The sequence below is a fragment of the Anarrhichthys ocellatus genome, unplaced genomic scaffold (genome assembly GCF_004355925.1).
Source record: "Anarrhichthys ocellatus isolate YVR2014 unplaced genomic scaffold, GSC_Weel_1.0 scaffold19, whole genome shotgun sequence".
Lineage (NCBI taxonomy): Eukaryota > Metazoa > Chordata > Actinopteri > Perciformes > Anarhichadidae > Anarrhichthys > Anarrhichthys ocellatus.
Genome location: NW_022280049.1, coordinates 7090092 through 7108160, shown reverse-complemented (window position 1 = coordinate 7108160; position 18069 = coordinate 7090092). Strand labels below are relative to the sequence as shown.

Genomic DNA, 18069 nt, shown 5'->3' with positions numbered 1-18069 from the left:
ATAACAACAGGCTTTTTACTAAATGTTTTACAAGCTTTGGCTTGTATCACACACATGAATGGCTCCATCTCTTCCTTCTCCAGCTGAAGTAAACTAAATAAAAGCGGGCAACATTAACAAAAGAGCCCCTGTTACAAAAGACCTATTCATATACTGTAGATTTGTTTAGGGTAGGTCAGCGACTTAAGTGTTTCCAAATGTTAGCGACAAAGATCAAACTTATTACGCAGTCGGCGTGCACTCGCACTGAGCCGCTCCTTGCCACTGGTTTGTGTTGTGAAAAGCCCAGACTTTACATTTCTACATGACAAAAACTTGTCTTGAAGCCTGTAAATCGCTGCATCAACACAGACAAGGTATGGTGCCACGGTGTTTCAACACTGCAGGTATTAGGTACAGTATCAGGGCTTAAAGGGACAATTGGACTGTTGAAAACCCACCCATCCTGTTGGGAGTCACTGTAAATCTAATCCGGCCAGCTCACATGAACGATACCCCACGGCCTGCCAACTTTTGCAAAGTAGGCTTCATATGTACGGACGGATTATTTTAATTGGCTAATCTGTATTCAAAAAGCTGTAATGTACCTTCGCGAGAGAGAAGAGAGCGAGAGAGAGGAAGAGGGAGGTGGAGAGTTGGCAAAGGTGAAAGCGGGTGAAGAGAAAAACAGGCAGAGGGGGGAGAGCGGTGATAGAGGGAGGAGGTGAAAAACACAGAGGAGTGAGGAAACAGTGAAAGAGGAAAGGGAAGTGATAATGTTTCCACCAGGATTGGCTGCGTGAAATGGGAGTCAGAGTGTCGGAGAGGGAGAGAGAGCGAGCGAAGGGATAGTTAAAGCAGCGGGAGGGAGAGGAGATGAATGGAGGAGGCGAGGGGAAGGAGCAGAGGTGTAGGAGGCGGATGGAGAAGCAGCATTCCTGACCGAGCAGTTACGGAACGGGGACGAGAAGGAGGTGATCGGAAATCCAGATGCCTCAAGGACCAGCAGAAGGGTCAAACTAACGCGTGCACACACACACACACACACACACACACACACACACACACAGATAGAAAGCGCTCCATCTCCTCTCCTGCTCCCTCTTTCACAGACGTCGGGACCTCGGTGGCTTTACAAATCAGCAAACATCCACGGGACTAAAACATCAACTGGATACTTTTTTGATGCCTGTTTTTCTCGTAAAACTCTTGAGACTTTCCAGCCTGCAGTGAGAACTGAAGGAATTGTTTGGAGGTCTCTTTTGTATTTTTATTCTTTCCCTTTTCTGGAAGAATTTCCAGGTGAGTGTTTTGTGTTTTTTACAATGAGAACTTGTTAAATGCTCCCAGATGCAAAAATAAGTAAATATAACAGAGGCTTATTGTTTGGTTTCAGGTGTGTGTTGGTTTTCGGTGCAGAGCTCATGGTTTTAATACATTGATGCTCATTTAAACACGATGATGCAATTAGACCAAACGTTTGCATTGATTCAGTGTCGTTTTCAAGAGTGAGCCGAAAGCAGCTGACGTGTGTCTGATGACTGATTGTCCCACATTTAGCCTTAAAGTGTCAAGTTGATTAAGTTGAGGTCGTCCAATGGGTGTCAAAAGGTTGCAAAAGTGACAGTTTTAGAGCCGCAGTTGTATTTGCGACGTCGTGGAATGCCGTCGCACTCTGAAATCGGATTTCGTACTGACATGTCATGCCGTGACGGATGTGGTCAGTGTCACGGGAACCCAACTGTTGATTGACTTGTGTGGAATCAGCAGGACACAAAAATCCAGTTCTGTTAAATTGATCAACTGTTTGTCTGTAGAAAGCTGTGAAATGGAGCTCGTCTTCAAAAGCTTTTGTACCTCTCTGACCTATATGTAACCTGTTTTTGCCGCTCCAGGCAAACAGATGCTCAGTATAAATACTCTTTAGGTATTTATTAGCTACACGCTGGTTTGTTTTTCCGACTAAAAGGGGGTCGGCTTTTTAGTAATAATAAGCAACAGAGAGAAAAGGAGAGCTTGCTTGACTTTGCCTAGACAGTGCAAATTACTTTAGGCCACCTGAGCGTCTCTCCGTGCCAATGCAGCAAGCCATAATAAAACTTTGAAAGATTTACAGCCCAAACTTGGAAAGGACTCCTCAAAGGAATCTGCCCATTAAAAAGTTTAAGCGATTAATTAACATCCAGTCAGAGGATTTTGAATCTCATCCAAATTCAGTGGAAGGGAAACACAAGAAAAAAAAAGGACATTTGTTCCGTATTTATACCCTTCCACGTTTTATAATGTCCATAAATAAGACGTCTGAAACTAAAGTGGACTGTTTTTACCTTCAGAAGTCTCTCAAGAATATAAAAACATCATGTCACTATGTAATACATTTAAATAAATGACCATAAGACAGACGTGGACAAAGTGAGTCAGGCAACTATGTAACTCCCCATGAATATTTTAAATATAAATGTTGAAATATATGTCTGTCATTCATAAACCAACCTCGACACGGTTTCGATAACAACACCCGACACATTACGTTGAAAGAGATTTCCCAATGTGTATATGGCTGCGCACGATATTAGAGACATGCATGAAAACATGTGGTAATCATATTGTGGTCTTCTCTTGACATGTGTTATCTTGAATAAAGCAGCTGTGGCTTGGCTGGCAGTCGGCGTAATGCTTCTGACATTTAGATGTATTGGCCTCAGTCAGACATTCTTAAAGGCATACTCTAAGTATTTAGGAGGCTGGTTTGGCTTTTGATCTGTTTTAAGTTTGAATTTATTAAGTATGGACACCAAAAATCTACAAAGAGTGGTCTTTAGATTATTGACCGATGCTGCTATTGAGCGTGGTTCAAGCTAGCATGCTAGCTTGAACCACGCTCAATCACCCCGGACTAACGAAAAACAAAACACATGGTAATGTCTTTCCTTACTGCAGCTATTATTACGATTACAGTAATATCTTGCTCGTGCAAGTAAACTGTGTAGCTGATTCGCAATCCCACCTGTGCAAGCATTAGCAATACAATACGGCAAGGTTTAGGGAGTCCAAAAAAAAATGTCATAGACACATGTTAAATCACATGTCAAATGCTAATGTACAAATTAATTTAACTAGCTATGAAAAGGAACTGGCCTTTTTTTAACCTGGCTATTAGGTTAGCATAGCATCGTATACGAACCACTTTCAATGCAGATGTTGTCGACACAAGCACCACACTGGAAACAGCTCAATGCTCAATTCAGTTAAATTCTAACGAAAACTATTTGCTATGAAAGTACGATTGCCAGCTGTTTCAATGAAAGCATTTGGCAGTCGTTCTTGCAATGTTAAGATGATAAGGGCCAAAGGCCATTTAGCTCTATTGTACAGGGGTGGTTGCCCAAGTCTATAGGAAGTCCATAGACTATATATAAGAAGTGGACGTAGTCATCATGACGTCACCAATGGGTTTGTGGACTGTCGTTTTGAAGCATTGAGTTCGGCGATTTCGCCGTTGCCATCTTGGATTACGGCCTTCACCATCTGTTTTTGCAGCCAGTTAATGGAATGCCATATTTGTAATGGAGGGACTTAGAGACGCCGTATACGGCTCTGGTAGCAGCGGCAACCTGTCAATCACAGTAAGCCCGCTCTCCATAATTTACTAAATTCTCATAATGCGGGATTGAAGAAGTCTTGAAACTAGCGTTTGAGACCATAAACTCATGTTTACAATATTTACTGAGGGAGTAAAGCAAGTGGGAAGTAGAGTCATTTTCTCATAGACTTCTATACAATCTAAATACTTTTTGCAACCGGAGGAGTCGTCCTCTGCTGTTGCCCCCTTAGGAAATCTCAAAACCATGGCCAGTTTGTTTGTTTACATGGCAAGTAGCTTATGATGCAATTTTAGGCCTCCCTCAAATTGAACTTCAACATTAACTATATTGAGTTAGATTTTTGACCAAATAAGAAATCCAAAACGTTTTACTACCAAAATATTACGCTCCCTTTTGTTTTTTGCTCCATATAATCCTGCTATTATTCAACCCATTGAAGTCTAAAGTGTGGGCTAAAGATCCACGAGGAGGTTTTCTTCTCTATGTTGTCGACCACAATTTCTGCCCAACATTCATTTATTTAATTTACCATTTATTTTCTTTGTCAGTGTGACTTTGACTCCCTGCATAGTTCAGTCACTGATTGTGTTTCAAAATACACCACAGAAGAAGACGTAAAGAAAGCCCATATAGAAAAGAAACAAAGGAGTGAAGGATGTGTCTTGGCAGGACACCACTGTGTGCCAATGAGCATATCATTTTGATAAGCAGGAGGTTTGATAGTACAGTGCTCTGGCTCCTTCACTGGATGTACTTGATCTCTGTCAGGTGAGAGTCTGGCATTGGTACTAAGTGATTTCATTGTATAGAGACACCCTTTTCTCATCTCCCCAACTCTCCTCATCTGTTTTCTCTTGCTCTTCTTCTCTCCTCTATCATACCTCCCTTTCCCTTACTCTTTCCAACTTCTCTGTTTTTACCCCTCTCCCCTTATTTCCTTTCCTGTCTCTCCTGTCTCCAAAGTGCTAACACAGGAGAACTGGCAAAGCCATTAGGGGAAAGCAGGAGCAGAGAAACCAACTGGCTGACAGCGTTTACCTGTGATCATCATAACCCTCGATACTGGAGACCGACTGAACGGACACCTTTATTGCTCTGTAAAGTTAAAGGTAGAAGATGTCGCAGCAACAGGTTTTCAGTCTTACCTGAGACATATTATGTGCAGGTCACTGAACAGCTGTGTGCAACACCTAATAAAATGCATCCAATATCCGTTCTACATGTCATTTGAATTATAGACCTGACGACCACGTTTTTACAGACAATCTGGGACATTCTTTGTGAGCCATAGGTATAGTATATCTGTATAATGTCAGATACTGGCTTTTGAACAATGTTAAGCATGAATTTTTATGATCTTGGACACAAGGTGGCAAAGTCATTGAGACCCGAAGGCACACGTTCAAGCTGCTGGAGTGTCGACCCCAACAATGAGCCTCTGCTCTCTAGTTGACCCTGACCTCTGACCTCCCTGTGGAGGATGCAAGAGGAGAGGATTTCCGTGGATCAATAAAGGATTATTATCACATACATACCATCGGCTAATGTATATATTTTGAGTGTGAAAGTTCATTCTTGACCCTGTAGAGAGGCAAAATAATCGGTGCACTAATCTTTATTTTAGAGTAACAATGGTTAAAATTACTACATTATTGTGAAAGGTGTTTTCTGCAGCTCCCCCTCAGCTTTTTCTTTACGGGGAGACAACGGGTTTCAAGCTTGTTTACGCTGCCCCCCAATTGGCGGAATCAGTTAATCCAGGTTAGCTTTTTTTCTAGACATTTCAGTTGCGTGTCATGGCCATCTGCTAACAAAGACCAGGACCACTTAGTAAGTGGACCTTGAGTTAAGATTATCAGATTGTCTCGGTGAATCCTATACTTTGGTCCAGACTGACATTTATCAACTATTGGATTTATTGCAATGAAATTTTGTGCACACATTCATGTCACCCTCAGGAGGAATTGTAATTATTTTGTAGAGCCCCCTGCCTTTTGATCCAGTGCCATCATCAGGTCAACATTTCAATTTGTCCAATACTTTGATTAATGACCAAGTATCTGTCAAACCAATGACAGCCTCAGCTTTACTGTGTCTTTAGTACTAATTAGCAGACTAAGATGTTGAACACGGCTTCTACCTTGTTGACACCAAGTACCAAAGTAACTGTTGCATTTTTAATTCTTTTCACCAGTTGTCACTTGTTACAATCTGAAGATGATGCTTCTGCTGGAAACAATAGACTGCTGTCACCGCCTTTTTTAAAGACACTTAAAAGCTTCAAAATTCACGAGAGGGGCATCTGACTTATATTTAAGACATTAAAATCTCAAAACATTGTGTTAACCACACATCATATTTCAACCATCCAAAAATCCATTGACTTCAAGACGAGGGAACCGAAAGTCCAAAAATGTTAACTCATTTCGGGTTGTAGGCGTTATTAGATCTTAACTGTCACCTCTGAAATCAGAGGACCATACTATACAGTTAATGTGTTCCTCAGATCAAGGAGCGTGAATATCAATAGCATATCAAGATCCAGGTCAAACTTTAGGGCATCCTCCTCCTGTCTTCCTGTCACAAATGTCACACACACACACACACACACACACATACACACACACACACACACACACACACACACACACAGCTGTTAGGTGAATTAGCCTCCCTGTGAGGAGAGAATACAGAGATAGAAGTGGAAACCAGAAACCCCCAAACTGGCCTCTAATGACTTCAAAATATGTATGTGTGTTGATTGGTACCTGGGGGGGGTCTGTAATTGGTATGTAAGCCCCTCAAAGCAGCGTGTTAACATTTAAACCAACATAGTGAGCGCCAAACCACCTGGCACTGTAGCAAACCACAACTGCCAATGTTAAGTGCTTGTTTTCCACCCTACACTCTATTGTATTGTGTGTGGCAGTAATTTGAGCTAAAAGAGCTCAAATCGACACATATTTCCTCATTTGGAACATGATTATGTTGGATAGAAGAGGATTTACTCTCTGCTGAGTCCCCTCGGGGAAAGGTGTAGTGAAGACAGGCATGAGTTAATCCGGTGTCAAAATCTCTCTGATGTGTTGTATCAACCTCGAGGGCGAATACTTTGGTGTAAATATTGCTGCTCCAGTCATCAGCTTACTCAGCCATGGATTGTTTTTTGTCACAGCTCTCACTTTCTCTTCATTCTCAGACACTTGCTATCATGTGGATTCTCTTTCTCTGTTTCTTTTGTCTTTCTTTCTTTTCCTCTCTCTCCTTCTTCCTTTCTTTCTATCGCTCCTTCTTTCTCTCATTCTGTCTATCTCTGTCTTTCCTTCATCTTAACATTTGCGGGTGTACCAGCTTGGGCATGTGTAAAGTGATTAACGTTCTGCAGTTCTGCGAGTCATTATGATAATTTTCACTTTCATTAGTCTTGCCAAAGCTAAAGAATACATCTGAGAGTTAGTTATTGCTGTTTCAAGAACTCATCTTGTATCAAAGGTTAAAAAAGATGAAGCTGAATATATATACCATATGTGTGTCTGTGCTCTAAAAGCTATGTGTATGCTATTGGAGCACTTACCCGTCGTTAATATCTAAAGATATTTACTTGCATAATGGTAAACGTGGATCACATGACTACTTTTAAGTGAAAGGCGTTGCTCGTAGTGATAAACCCATACACAATTATCCCCCAAGTCCCTCAACTCTATGAGGATTTTTAGCCTCTTTTAGCTCCTTGTTTTGGTTTTAAAGCCTGCTACTCTCCTGTTCTGGTTCAAAGTTAGCGATAAGCTGGTGAATATAGTGGAGCATTTAGCAGCTGTTCAGCTATTTCCGAGAGAGATGTCGGACACCAAACAAAACGCAAATGACTGTAATCCAAATTACAACTTTTTCTACCTCATCCATCCATCCATCCATTCATTCTCTAAACTGTTCAACCTGTTCAGGGTCATGAGGGGTCGGAGGCCATCCCATCATGCAATGGTAAGAAGGTATAGTAGTAAACCTTGCACCAGTCGCTAGTGGGTCACTTCCTGTGCCATCATTGTCTGCATAGCAATATTCTCATATAGCCTTCGAAGTAATAATTTTGTTGCATCAACCTGAGTTAGTATTTCATGATCTCTTCCTAAACCTAACTAAGACACTTGACACGTGACGTTGGCACTTGAAAAAATGAGAAGATGATATCATACAAACCGTTGTATGAGGATACGTAGCAATATGCCAATAGTACTACACTGAGTCACCAGTTTAACAGGTACACTAGCACAAGATACAATCCACTACCGCAGCCATGCAATAAATCATATCTATGTTTATAATGTTTGCCGTTTGTTGAAATCCATGCATCTAAATCGATCATTCCTTCCTGCAGGTGTATTAATGGCGTAAGCAGTCAGACAGCCATCCGGTCATGGCGCTGTGGTGGTGCGCCAACGTCTTCTGCAGGTTGGCTGCAGCGTGGTTTCCCCTGCTCTTCTCATCACTGCTATGGCAAACGGTAAATCTGCATCGCAGCAGCTCCCAACGTCTTATAAAAACCAGTGGTTTGAATTAGAAGAGCTTGACTGAAAAACAAGTGACTTAGTTTCCCTGTCGGTGAAGACAATCTGAAAATGTCGTTGCGCCGTCGGTGTTGATTCATAGGGAAACCAATCAGTTTCCAATCAAACTTTTGCTAAAGTTATGAGGCTGACGTAGGGTGAAAAACACAAACCCAAGGATAGGTATGTGACTAAAGTATACATTTCCTAAAACCACACTTTTTTGGAAGGAAATCTTGAATTTATCATGATGGAATTGGGCAAAGGAGGGCACAATGTTAATAAACCTGGTCTATTTGATACAAGCCCCAAGTCGATTTCCTCCCCTTAGTATTGATTCCTTTCCAAACTGTCAGTTGCTATACAGGTCTGAACTCATCCATTTGCTTCTCCCTCTCTTATCTCATCCTGTCTGAATCTCTGATTTTGCCTCTGCTGCTCACTGCTTTCTCATACCTCCTTTATCATACCTTCCCACGTTTACTCTCTCTCTTTTTTATTTTATCCCCTAACCTTCTTAATCTGTTTGCTGTCTGTCCTTAACTTTACTCTCAACTCTACTGTAGATCTCCCCCGTACATGCCATTGCACCCTGCCCACGGAGCTGCAGCTGTCCAGGCATTAAAGAGGTCCACTGTACGTTCAGACACCTCACCACCGTACCAAAAATCTTCCCTAAAGACACAGAGAGGCTCAACCTCGGGTAAGACTCGATCGCTGTGCAAAAACACACACACACGGCAGTGTTGAGACGTTGTTGTGAATGGCAGCCCGTGGGGGAAGAAACCCAAACACTCTGCAGGAAGTAGTGTGGAATGTGGAGTCTGATTTGTCAGAGGAGTGTTGGCTTTAGCTCACAAACACCGCCTCTAAAAACTTGCAAACCAATATGCTGAGGCAAGGGCTTTTCGGCTGTCCAGGATGAGATCACTTTCTTTTATGCCTTAGAGGAGCTACTCTCTTGCTTTAGCTGGTGGGATCATTATCCGTATCGCTGCTTGCCATCGGTTGATATGCCAACAGTCCTTAGGAACAAAAGAAGCCAGTTTTACACCAAAGAGAGCAGTCTCATCACTTCACTTCCGCGCGCAGGCCATGGTGCATTTATTTTTTTCCACATCTGCTTTAAACCCAAAAGATAAGGGCTTAGCACCTGCATGAGGTGCTGAACTGACTCCAGCGGGGACAAATCACTTCCATGTGGACGGAGCTTTCACTGCCCTCCAGCACAGCGTAGAAATAGCCCAGCAACTGTTTTGTATGCAACAAACTGCCGTGTCTAATAATTGGCTCCCAAACGATCCATATTTACATGGCAAACCACATGGCAGGCAGGAGCCAGAGCCACACCTTTGTTCACGGGAGGCTCTCCATTTGCATGTGGAGGCTCTGTTGTGGGAACAGCTGTCACTGGATTGCATGTGCATTCCATTTGTGCTTTAAGTATCTCTTTAGCTCTGAATGTAATGCTGTGATGTGATGAGCCATTTCAGCAGGTAAAAGCTACAACGCTGTGCCAAGCTACAGTCCTCAGGAGGTAAACTGCCTCCATATGCACTTCTGGGAACAGTAGAGCTATCAGTAAAATTCCAGATAATCTTGGTCTTGAACCAATACAGAAAGCATGTACTGTTAAATATAGCCAGCATTACACTGCTGGGACTTCATTAGGAAGGGTTTGGCAAACAGCAAATGTTATATTAATATTAACTTACAGCAATAGAGAATTCTTGCTTTTGTTTTATGGATCAGATCTAACCATTGTAAAGACATATCGCAGGGTGGAAGCATCCTAAAAAAACACATATGGCACACATGAACAGACACATGGAATATAATATATCATTGCACCACGTAACAATCAGAAAGTCATCAAAATGGACGCGACACGATTCCCACATGGCAGCAACAATAAGTGAGAGGCTGATGCTATGTCTCTGACTTCCTCAATTGACCAATCCCTACCAATGACCTAACAGCAACTGTCCAACCATATCTTAGGGTGCTTTCACAACTAACCTGTTTGGTTTGGTTAAAATGAACTCAGGTCCGTTTGCCTGGTTAGTATGGTTAACGTAAGCTGCAAACATTAGCATATCCAGCTAACTAGCTTACTATCTACAGTAGTGAATTAACACAGTTACTTCCAAAGCCAAGGAGCATTTGATGCTATGTATTTCCGCACTGTGTGGGAGCTAGTCCAGGATGCTAATATATATAAGTGTAGGGTAGTGTTAGCAGCTCTGTTTTTCTCTTTATTACATTTTGAGAAGTTTACACTCCAGCAAGCCCAGCCCAGCTTGTTACCCGAGATAGCATTGCACCAAACATATTTAGACGTAATCCTAAAAGTCTTTTCTCTTGTAACATCAGTTAAACATCATATTTTAAATAAAAACAAGAAATCATAAATGTAACCTGCATCTTAATTATCCAAGTAAGTACATTTAGCAACCAAAGAGTGTTAGATTAGAATGGAATACACGTCTGAATTTAGCATAGTTCTTGGACTGCAATGTTGAGTTGGTTAGTATCAGTTTCTTTTTCTTTATCACAAACAAGTGAGGATGCAGCATTGTTACGTCGGACAATATCATATTTGTAGCCATCAAGTGCATATTTGATACAAATAATTGTTGTTTTTGAACGAATCAGCTGGAAATATTAAGAAGTCAGTCAATGATAGCGTTTTGAACCAACTTATGGAGCTAACGTTAGCTTGTTTAGCTAGCTTGTTCCAGCTGCCAGTGACCGCAAACAGCAGTTAGAAATGAGTTTATCTATTTGTCTATCTTTGACTGAAATAAAGGACCTATTGTTTCAAAATTTCCAAAAAGTTTGAGTCACCGTCATTACAGTAAACAGCATTTATGCCGCGTGAGAACTGACAGCTTGACAGGCGTAGCAACCGATTTGTATCGGTCAATTGATTGTGTTCAGTTTACCACTTATCCATCCATCCATCCATTTTCCTCCGCTTATCCGGGGTCGGGTCTCGGTGGCAACAGGCCAAGCAGGCTGACCCAGACTTCCCTCTCACCGGCAACATGTTCCAGCTCATTCTGGGGGATCCCGAGGCGTTCCCAGGCCAGCTGGGAGATGTAATCCCTCCAGCGTGTTCTGGGTCTTCCCCGGGGTCTCTACCCAGTTGGACGTGCCTGGAAAACCTCCAGTGGGAGGCGTCCAGGAGGCATCCTAATTAGATGCCCGAACCACCTCAGCTGATTCCTTTCGACGCGAAGGAGTAGCGGCTCGACTCCAAGCTCCCTCCTGATGACCGAGCTCCTTACCCTATCTCTAAGGCTGAGCCCGGCCACCCTACGGAGGAAGCTCATTTCGGCCACTTGTAGCCGCGACCTTGTCCTTTCGGTCATGACCCAGAGTTCGTGACCATAGGTGAGGGTAGGAACGTAGACCGAGTGGTAAATTGAGAGCTTTGCCTTCCGGCTCAGCTTCCTCTTCACCAAGACGGTCCGGTGCAGCGCCTGCTTTACTGCTGCAGCCGCACCAATCCATCTGTTGATCTCCCGCTCCATATTACCCTCACTCGTGAACAAGACCCCGAGATACTTGAACTCCTTCGCTTGAGGTAGGCACTCCGTCCCCACCTGGAGGGAGCAATCCACCGGTTTCCGGCAGAGCACCATGGCCTCAGATTTGGAGGTGCTATCTCCCATTCCCGCCGCTTCACACTCGGCTGCAAACCGCCCCAGTGAATGCTGGAGGTCACGATCCGAGGAGGCTAACAGGACCACATCATCTGCAAACAGCAGAGAGGCGATCCCGACATTCTCCACCCCCCGGCTGCGCCTAGATATCCTGTCCATGAAAGTCACGAACAGGACCGGAGACAAAGGGCAGCCCTGGCGGAGGCCAACACCCACCGGGAACGTGTCTGACTTATTGCCGAGAATGCGGACACAGCTCCTACTGCAGTTGTACAGAGACCGGATCGCCCGTTGTAATGGGTCCGGCACCCCATACTCCCGCAGCACCCCCCACAAGAACCCCCGAGGGACCCGGTCGAAAGCCTTCTCCAAGTCCACAAAGCACATGTAGACTGGTTGGGCAAACTCCCAGAACCCCTCCAGTAGCCTTGCGAGGGTAAAGAGCTGGTCCACTGTTCCACGGCCGGGATGGAATCCGCATTGCTCCTTTTGAATCTGAGGTTCGACAAACGGTCGGAGCCTCCTTTCCAGCACCCTGGCATAAGCCTTCCCCGGGAGGCTGAGTAGTGTGATACCCCGGTAATTCGAGCACACTCTCCGGTCCCCCTTTTTGAAAATGGGAACCACCACCCCGGTCTGCCAGTCCATGGGCACTGATCCCGACCCCCATGCGACATTGAAGAGGCGTGTCAGCCAGGACAGCCCAACTATGTCCAGCGCTTTCAGCATCTCAGTTCGGATCTCATCCACCCCCGGCGCCTTGCCACCGAGGAGCTTTTTGACTACCTCAGTGGCCTCTGCCAGGGATATGGGTGAGCCTCCCCCTAGATCTTCAGGTGCTGCCTCCTCTGCAGAGGACATGTTGGTCGGCTTTAGGAGTTCCTCAAAGTGCTCTTTCAACCGCCCGACGATGTCCCCTGTCCGGGTCAGCAGTTCCCCCCCCCTGCTTAGAACAGCCTGGGGTAAGCCCTGCTTTCCCTTCCTGAGTCGTCGGATGGTTTGCCAGAACCTCCTTGAGGCCAACCGAAAGTCCTTCTCCATGGCCTCCCCGAACTCCTCCCATGCCTGAGTTTTAGCATTCGCGACCACCGCAGCTGCAGCCCTTCTGGCCTGCCGGTACCTGTCAGCTGCTTCGGGAGACCCCTGGGCCAACCAGGCCTTGAAGGTCTCCTTCTTCAGCTTGACGGCTTCCCTCACCTCCGGTGTCCACCACCGGGTTCTCGGGTTGCCGCCACGACAGGCACCGATGACCTTCCGGCCACAGCTCCTAGCGGCCGCGTCCACAATAGAGGCTTTGAACATGGTCCATTCGGATTCCATGTCCCCAACCTCCCTCGGGATGTGTGAGAAGTTCTTCCGGAGGTGGGAGTTAAAGACCTCCCGGACAGGGTCCTCCGCCAGACGTTCCCAGTTCACCCTCACTACACGTTTGGGCTTGCTGGGTCTTTCCAACCGGTTCCCCTGCCATCTGATCCAACTCACCACCAGGTGGTGATCAGTTGACAGCTCTGCTCCTCTCTTCACCCGAGTGTCCAAGACATACGGCCGCAAATCAAATAATACGATTACAAAGTCGATCATTGATCTCCGGCCTAAGGTGTTCTGGTACCAGGTACACTTATGAGCCACCTTATGTTCGAACATGGTGTTTGTTATGGCCAAACCATGGCACGCACAGAAGTCCAATAATGAAACACCATTCGGGTTCAGATCGGGCAAGCCGTTCCTCCCAATCACCCCCTGCCAGGTTTCTCCGTCATTGCCCACGTGAGTGTTGAAGTCCCCCAGGAGAACTATGGAGTCGGTAGGCGGCGCCCTTTCCAGGACCCCTCCCACCGACTCCAAGAAGGCCGGATACTCTGAACTGCTGTTTGGTGCATAAGCACAAACCACAGTCAGAGCCTTGCTCCCCGCAACCCGTAGGCGCATGGAGGCGACCCTCTCGTTCTCCGGGGAGAACTCCAACACAGCGGCGCTCAGCCGGGGGCTCGTGAGTATCCCCACTCCCGCCCGGCGCCTCTCACCCTGGGCAACTCCGGAAAAGGACAAAGTCCAACCCCTCTCCAGGAGCTTGGTTCCAGAACCAGCGCTGTGTGTGGAGGTGAGTCCAACTATATCTAGCTGGTACCGCTCCACCTCCTGCACCAGCTCTGGCTCTTTCCCCGCTAGCGAGGTGACGCTCCACGTCCCTAGAGCTAGACTATGCTGCTGGCGATCGGCTCGCCCAGGCCTCCCTCCTGACCCGCCGCCCGGTCTGCATTACACCCGACCCCGATGCTTATCCCTGCGGGTGGTGGGTCCACAGGGTGGCTGCTCCATGCTGTTTATTCGGGCTGAGCCCGACCGGGCCCCATGGGCGAAGGCCCGGCCACCAGACGCTCGCCGACGAGCTCCCCTCCTGGGTCTGGCTCCGGGAGGGTGCCCCGGTTTCCCTGGTCTGGGCGAGGTGACTGAAGTCCGTGGGCTGCTTTTGATTGGGGTCGTTTTGAACCGCTCTTAGTCTGGGCTCTCCCCTGAGACCTGTTTGCCTTGGGAGACCCTACCAGGGGCTAATGCCCCGGACAACATAGCTCCCAGGATCACTGAGCCACTCAAACTCCTCCACCACGTTAAGGTGGCGATTCGCGGAGGACAAATAATTCTTGTTTTTGAACGAATCAGCTGGAAATATTAAGAAGTCATTCAATGATAGAGTTTTGAAGCAATTTATGGAGCTAACGTTAGCTTGTTTAGCTAGCTTGTTCCAGATGCCAGTGACCGCAAACAGCAGTTAGAAATTTGTTTATCTATTTGTCTATCTTTGACTGAAATAAAGGACCTATTGTTTCAAAATTTCCAAAAAGTTTGAGTCACCGTCATTTCAGTAAACAGCATTTGTGCTGCGTGAGAACTGACAGCTTGACAGGCGTAGCAACCGATTTGTATCGGTCAATTGATTGTGTTCAGTTTACCACTTATGCTGCTAGTAGATTGTTTGATGTTGTGTTGCACTTTTGCATACTCGATTCTGATTCTCTAATGATTCCTGATTTGTGTTCTTTGTGTGGGGTAGAAGGCAGTGTCTGTTACGACGGGAATAAAGGGAATTTCTCAAGGACACTTCGGCAGGGCAGACATTTGGAGGGAGACCAAACCTTTAGGGAGCTAACAGAATCTGACTTTCTAAACATTAGACCACCCTGCAAACTGGGGACTGCAGACCAGGGGGATTTAGTCCCTAATGCAAAACTGTTGGTATATGTTCACACCAGGCATGCTTGCATTGTTTTATTTACACTCCAGGCCTGGTTTTGTTTAGTTCCTTTAGTTCAAAAGGACATTGCTCAAATAAATGCAGGCGTCCATCCTCTTTCTAAGGCTCTTCTGCATTCAGTGAGTGGCGTGGAGGATGGTATGGACCGCCTAAGCACCTGGCATGGTGACAATGGGGCTTAAGATTCAGCTCATTTTCCCAAGTACTCTGTCATGATGCAGTAATGATACATTATGGGAAACAGTACATACAAGTCTGCCATGATTTATGCTGGAATCCAATTAACTTCCTCCAGGGATCTCGAGATCTGTCGCAATGGGTTCACTGAGAATTAAGACCTGCTGAAACTTACAATTTACTTACAAAAGTGCAACAAAAGAAACTGGACTGAGAACTATATAGTGAAGGTACAGTTAAACAACAGTACAGTTAAACCTAAAATACTGCAAGTAACATACAGTAGGGCCTTATGATTTATGCGATGTAGAAAACATGGAAGGAATCGTGCAATTTGATAATAAAAATGGAATCAGCTGTAAAACATGGAATGCTGTGGAGTTTGCCGCAATTTATAAAAATCAAGGCTTAACCGACTATTATAAGCGTTTCTTTCACAGCACCTTAGCTGAATAAACTATGGAGCCATGTTTTGGTTTCATTTACAGCCATACTGCTTCTCTTCTCTGCTCTCTGTACTTGTGTTTCATTTTCTTATGAACTGTTAAATTTGTATTCATCCACCAAATTAAATTAGACACATTTTTCTGATGAAGAAATGTGTTTACTACAGAATTCTGAAAAATCAAAACTGCAAACACTCCTGTGTACCGAAGAAATGCAACACTTTTCATTATGGTATGAGTGCAAAACACTTTGAACGGGTTTAAAGTTCAGTTCCCAATGGGAAAACCCACACTAGAAATATGTGCATTGTGGAAAGGCACTCTGGATGAAAGTGACCACCAGATGATATACTGTGAGTTGGCTGTTTTATTGATGGCAGCGGAAAAACGCAGAATCCCCCATATGTGTTCAATTGGGTAGGGATAACTGCAAACAGGGAATGCTGTGTGTTTTAGAGTCTAATAACTCACTTCAGGATAGTAGACTCTGAAAGACAATGTGCTATGCTGATCCCTGTTGTTGAAAGGCCTGACAAACTCAAATACTGAAATCTGTCAAATGCTGTGGGCCCCTGCCAATAGTCAACGTGTTCTGTTGTGTTCCTTTATTGAAAAATGGCTTTGGCTCTGGCTTCTACTGTTCTATACTGCCCTTGGCAATCAGTCTGACTCTTTGTCAGATGTAATGTGCTGAAACCTAAAGACTCAAAGAAAGGCTCTTTGTATTTTGACTGCCGATACATGGACCCCTTGGGCAAAACTAATATAAAAATACTGAATTTCTAAACGTATCCCATGTCTAATGTGCAATTACAGTGTTGTTGGTCAGACTACGTAAACCAAGACCATGACCAGAGTGTATCAATACTGAGACAAAACCAAGGCTCTGAGGGGATGAGACACAGTTAAGACCATGACCAGAGTGTATCATGTATTTTGTGTGCAATTTAGTGATATCCCCACAGTCGTGGTCTTGACTGGTCTTAAAATAAAGTCATCTTTGTCTTAGACCAAGATAAGACCAAGTTAAAATGTGTTTGATTCCGAGACAATATCCAGATCTACATCACGTAGTCTTGTGACCAAGACCGTTCTCGAATTATATAACACTGGTGCATCTGTGCTTGGTGTGTATGAGTGTGTGTTTCCTCTGACAAATGATGAAATAACTGTGGTTCAAAGGTTGACTGAGATGTCTCTGTGATCCCTCTTTCCATCCATTCTTTACAGCTATCTTTCCCCCCTTTCTTTTGAAAGATCAGACACACATGCACGCACCGATTGTTAACTGATATTAGTTTCCTAACCAGTTAGTAACCAGTCCTGTTTCTTTTCTCCCTCTAACAGTTATAACAGCCTGACAGAGATGGCGGGGTCAGAATTCAGGTCACTACGGCAACTGGAAATGCTCATGTTGCATGGCAACGACATTAGCTCAGTCCACCCTGGGGCATTTTACAGCCTGAGATCACTACAGGTAGAGTTTGTGTGTGTGTCTTGTTATTTCAACTACAATACCAACACTTAACTTCTCTAAATTTGTCTTCAAAATCAGACGGACTAGTTTGTATGTGTAAAGGTGGTGAAAATGAATTAATTAATTCATACATATAAACTGAATTCATCCACCATCATTAAGACTTAAGACCCATAGCCCATTGGATTTAGTTCTGCAAGAACCTGTGGTTTCTCCTACATTCCGTTCAGGTCCAATGGTCCAACAGATCCGGATCAAGTGAAAGTGATTTATTGCTGATATAGTTTCTTCGATATGTGTCAAACCCTTTTGAGTCTTTACCTTCTCCATATCTGGCTCTAAATCCATAGCTGGAGCAATTTGTAGCAAGATGTAAAAGTAATGAAGCACGTTGGGGCTGGCCAACACCACATTGTATGTACAAACAAAGCCAGATCAAATGTTCCCCTTTTAAACCAATAATTAGTTGCAGTTTGATTGCTTGACTAAAAATGCAGTCTTGTTGGGTCCAGATGGGGCCAATCAGAACCTAACTTCGCATTCTAAACAGGCGGAAGATACATAAGAATTGGATTGAGTCATCGACTTATTTGAGGTACAAATGTCCTCAAAAAGATGGAAGAATGATGGAAGAATAATAAAGGACGGGATGCTCTTTTGTAATGTAGACTGATACGTTTCTTAATGAAAATGCACCCAAAGCACCTTTCAAAAAAATGTAATCACAATCACCTTTTTAGTAACACAATATGAAACTGAAGACGATTGAATCAATTCGACAGGGTTGTTCATGCGGCCAAAGTGCTGCCTTCCCTGCAGCTCTGCATATTTATTAGGCACTTTTAGCTCATTGTTTCCTGGGGCAGCCATTTCCAACAAAACTAGCTGAGACAAGCCTTCCTTCATACACTTCCTATCAC

At 44.6% G+C, this 18069-nt stretch overlaps 1 protein-coding gene across 1 annotated transcript in view; it reads left to right on the top strand.

The window, feature by feature from the left end:
* The first annotated feature begins 943 nt into the window (after positions 1 to 943).
* Positions 944 to 18069, top strand: part of LOC116389165 (matrix-remodeling-associated protein 5) — a 31073-nt gene continuing 13947 nt past the window's right edge. Inside the window, exons 1-4 of the mRNA XM_031857624.1 lie at positions 944 to 1281; positions 7960 to 8085; positions 8695 to 8831; positions 17020 to 17149. Of these exons, the coding sequence (XP_031713484.1) occupies positions 7999 to 8085; positions 8695 to 8831; positions 17020 to 17149 (354 nt within the window). The 5' untranslated portion in view covers positions 944 to 1281; positions 7960 to 7998. The remainder of the gene's footprint in view (positions 1282 to 7959; positions 8086 to 8694; positions 8832 to 17019; positions 17150 to 18069) is intronic.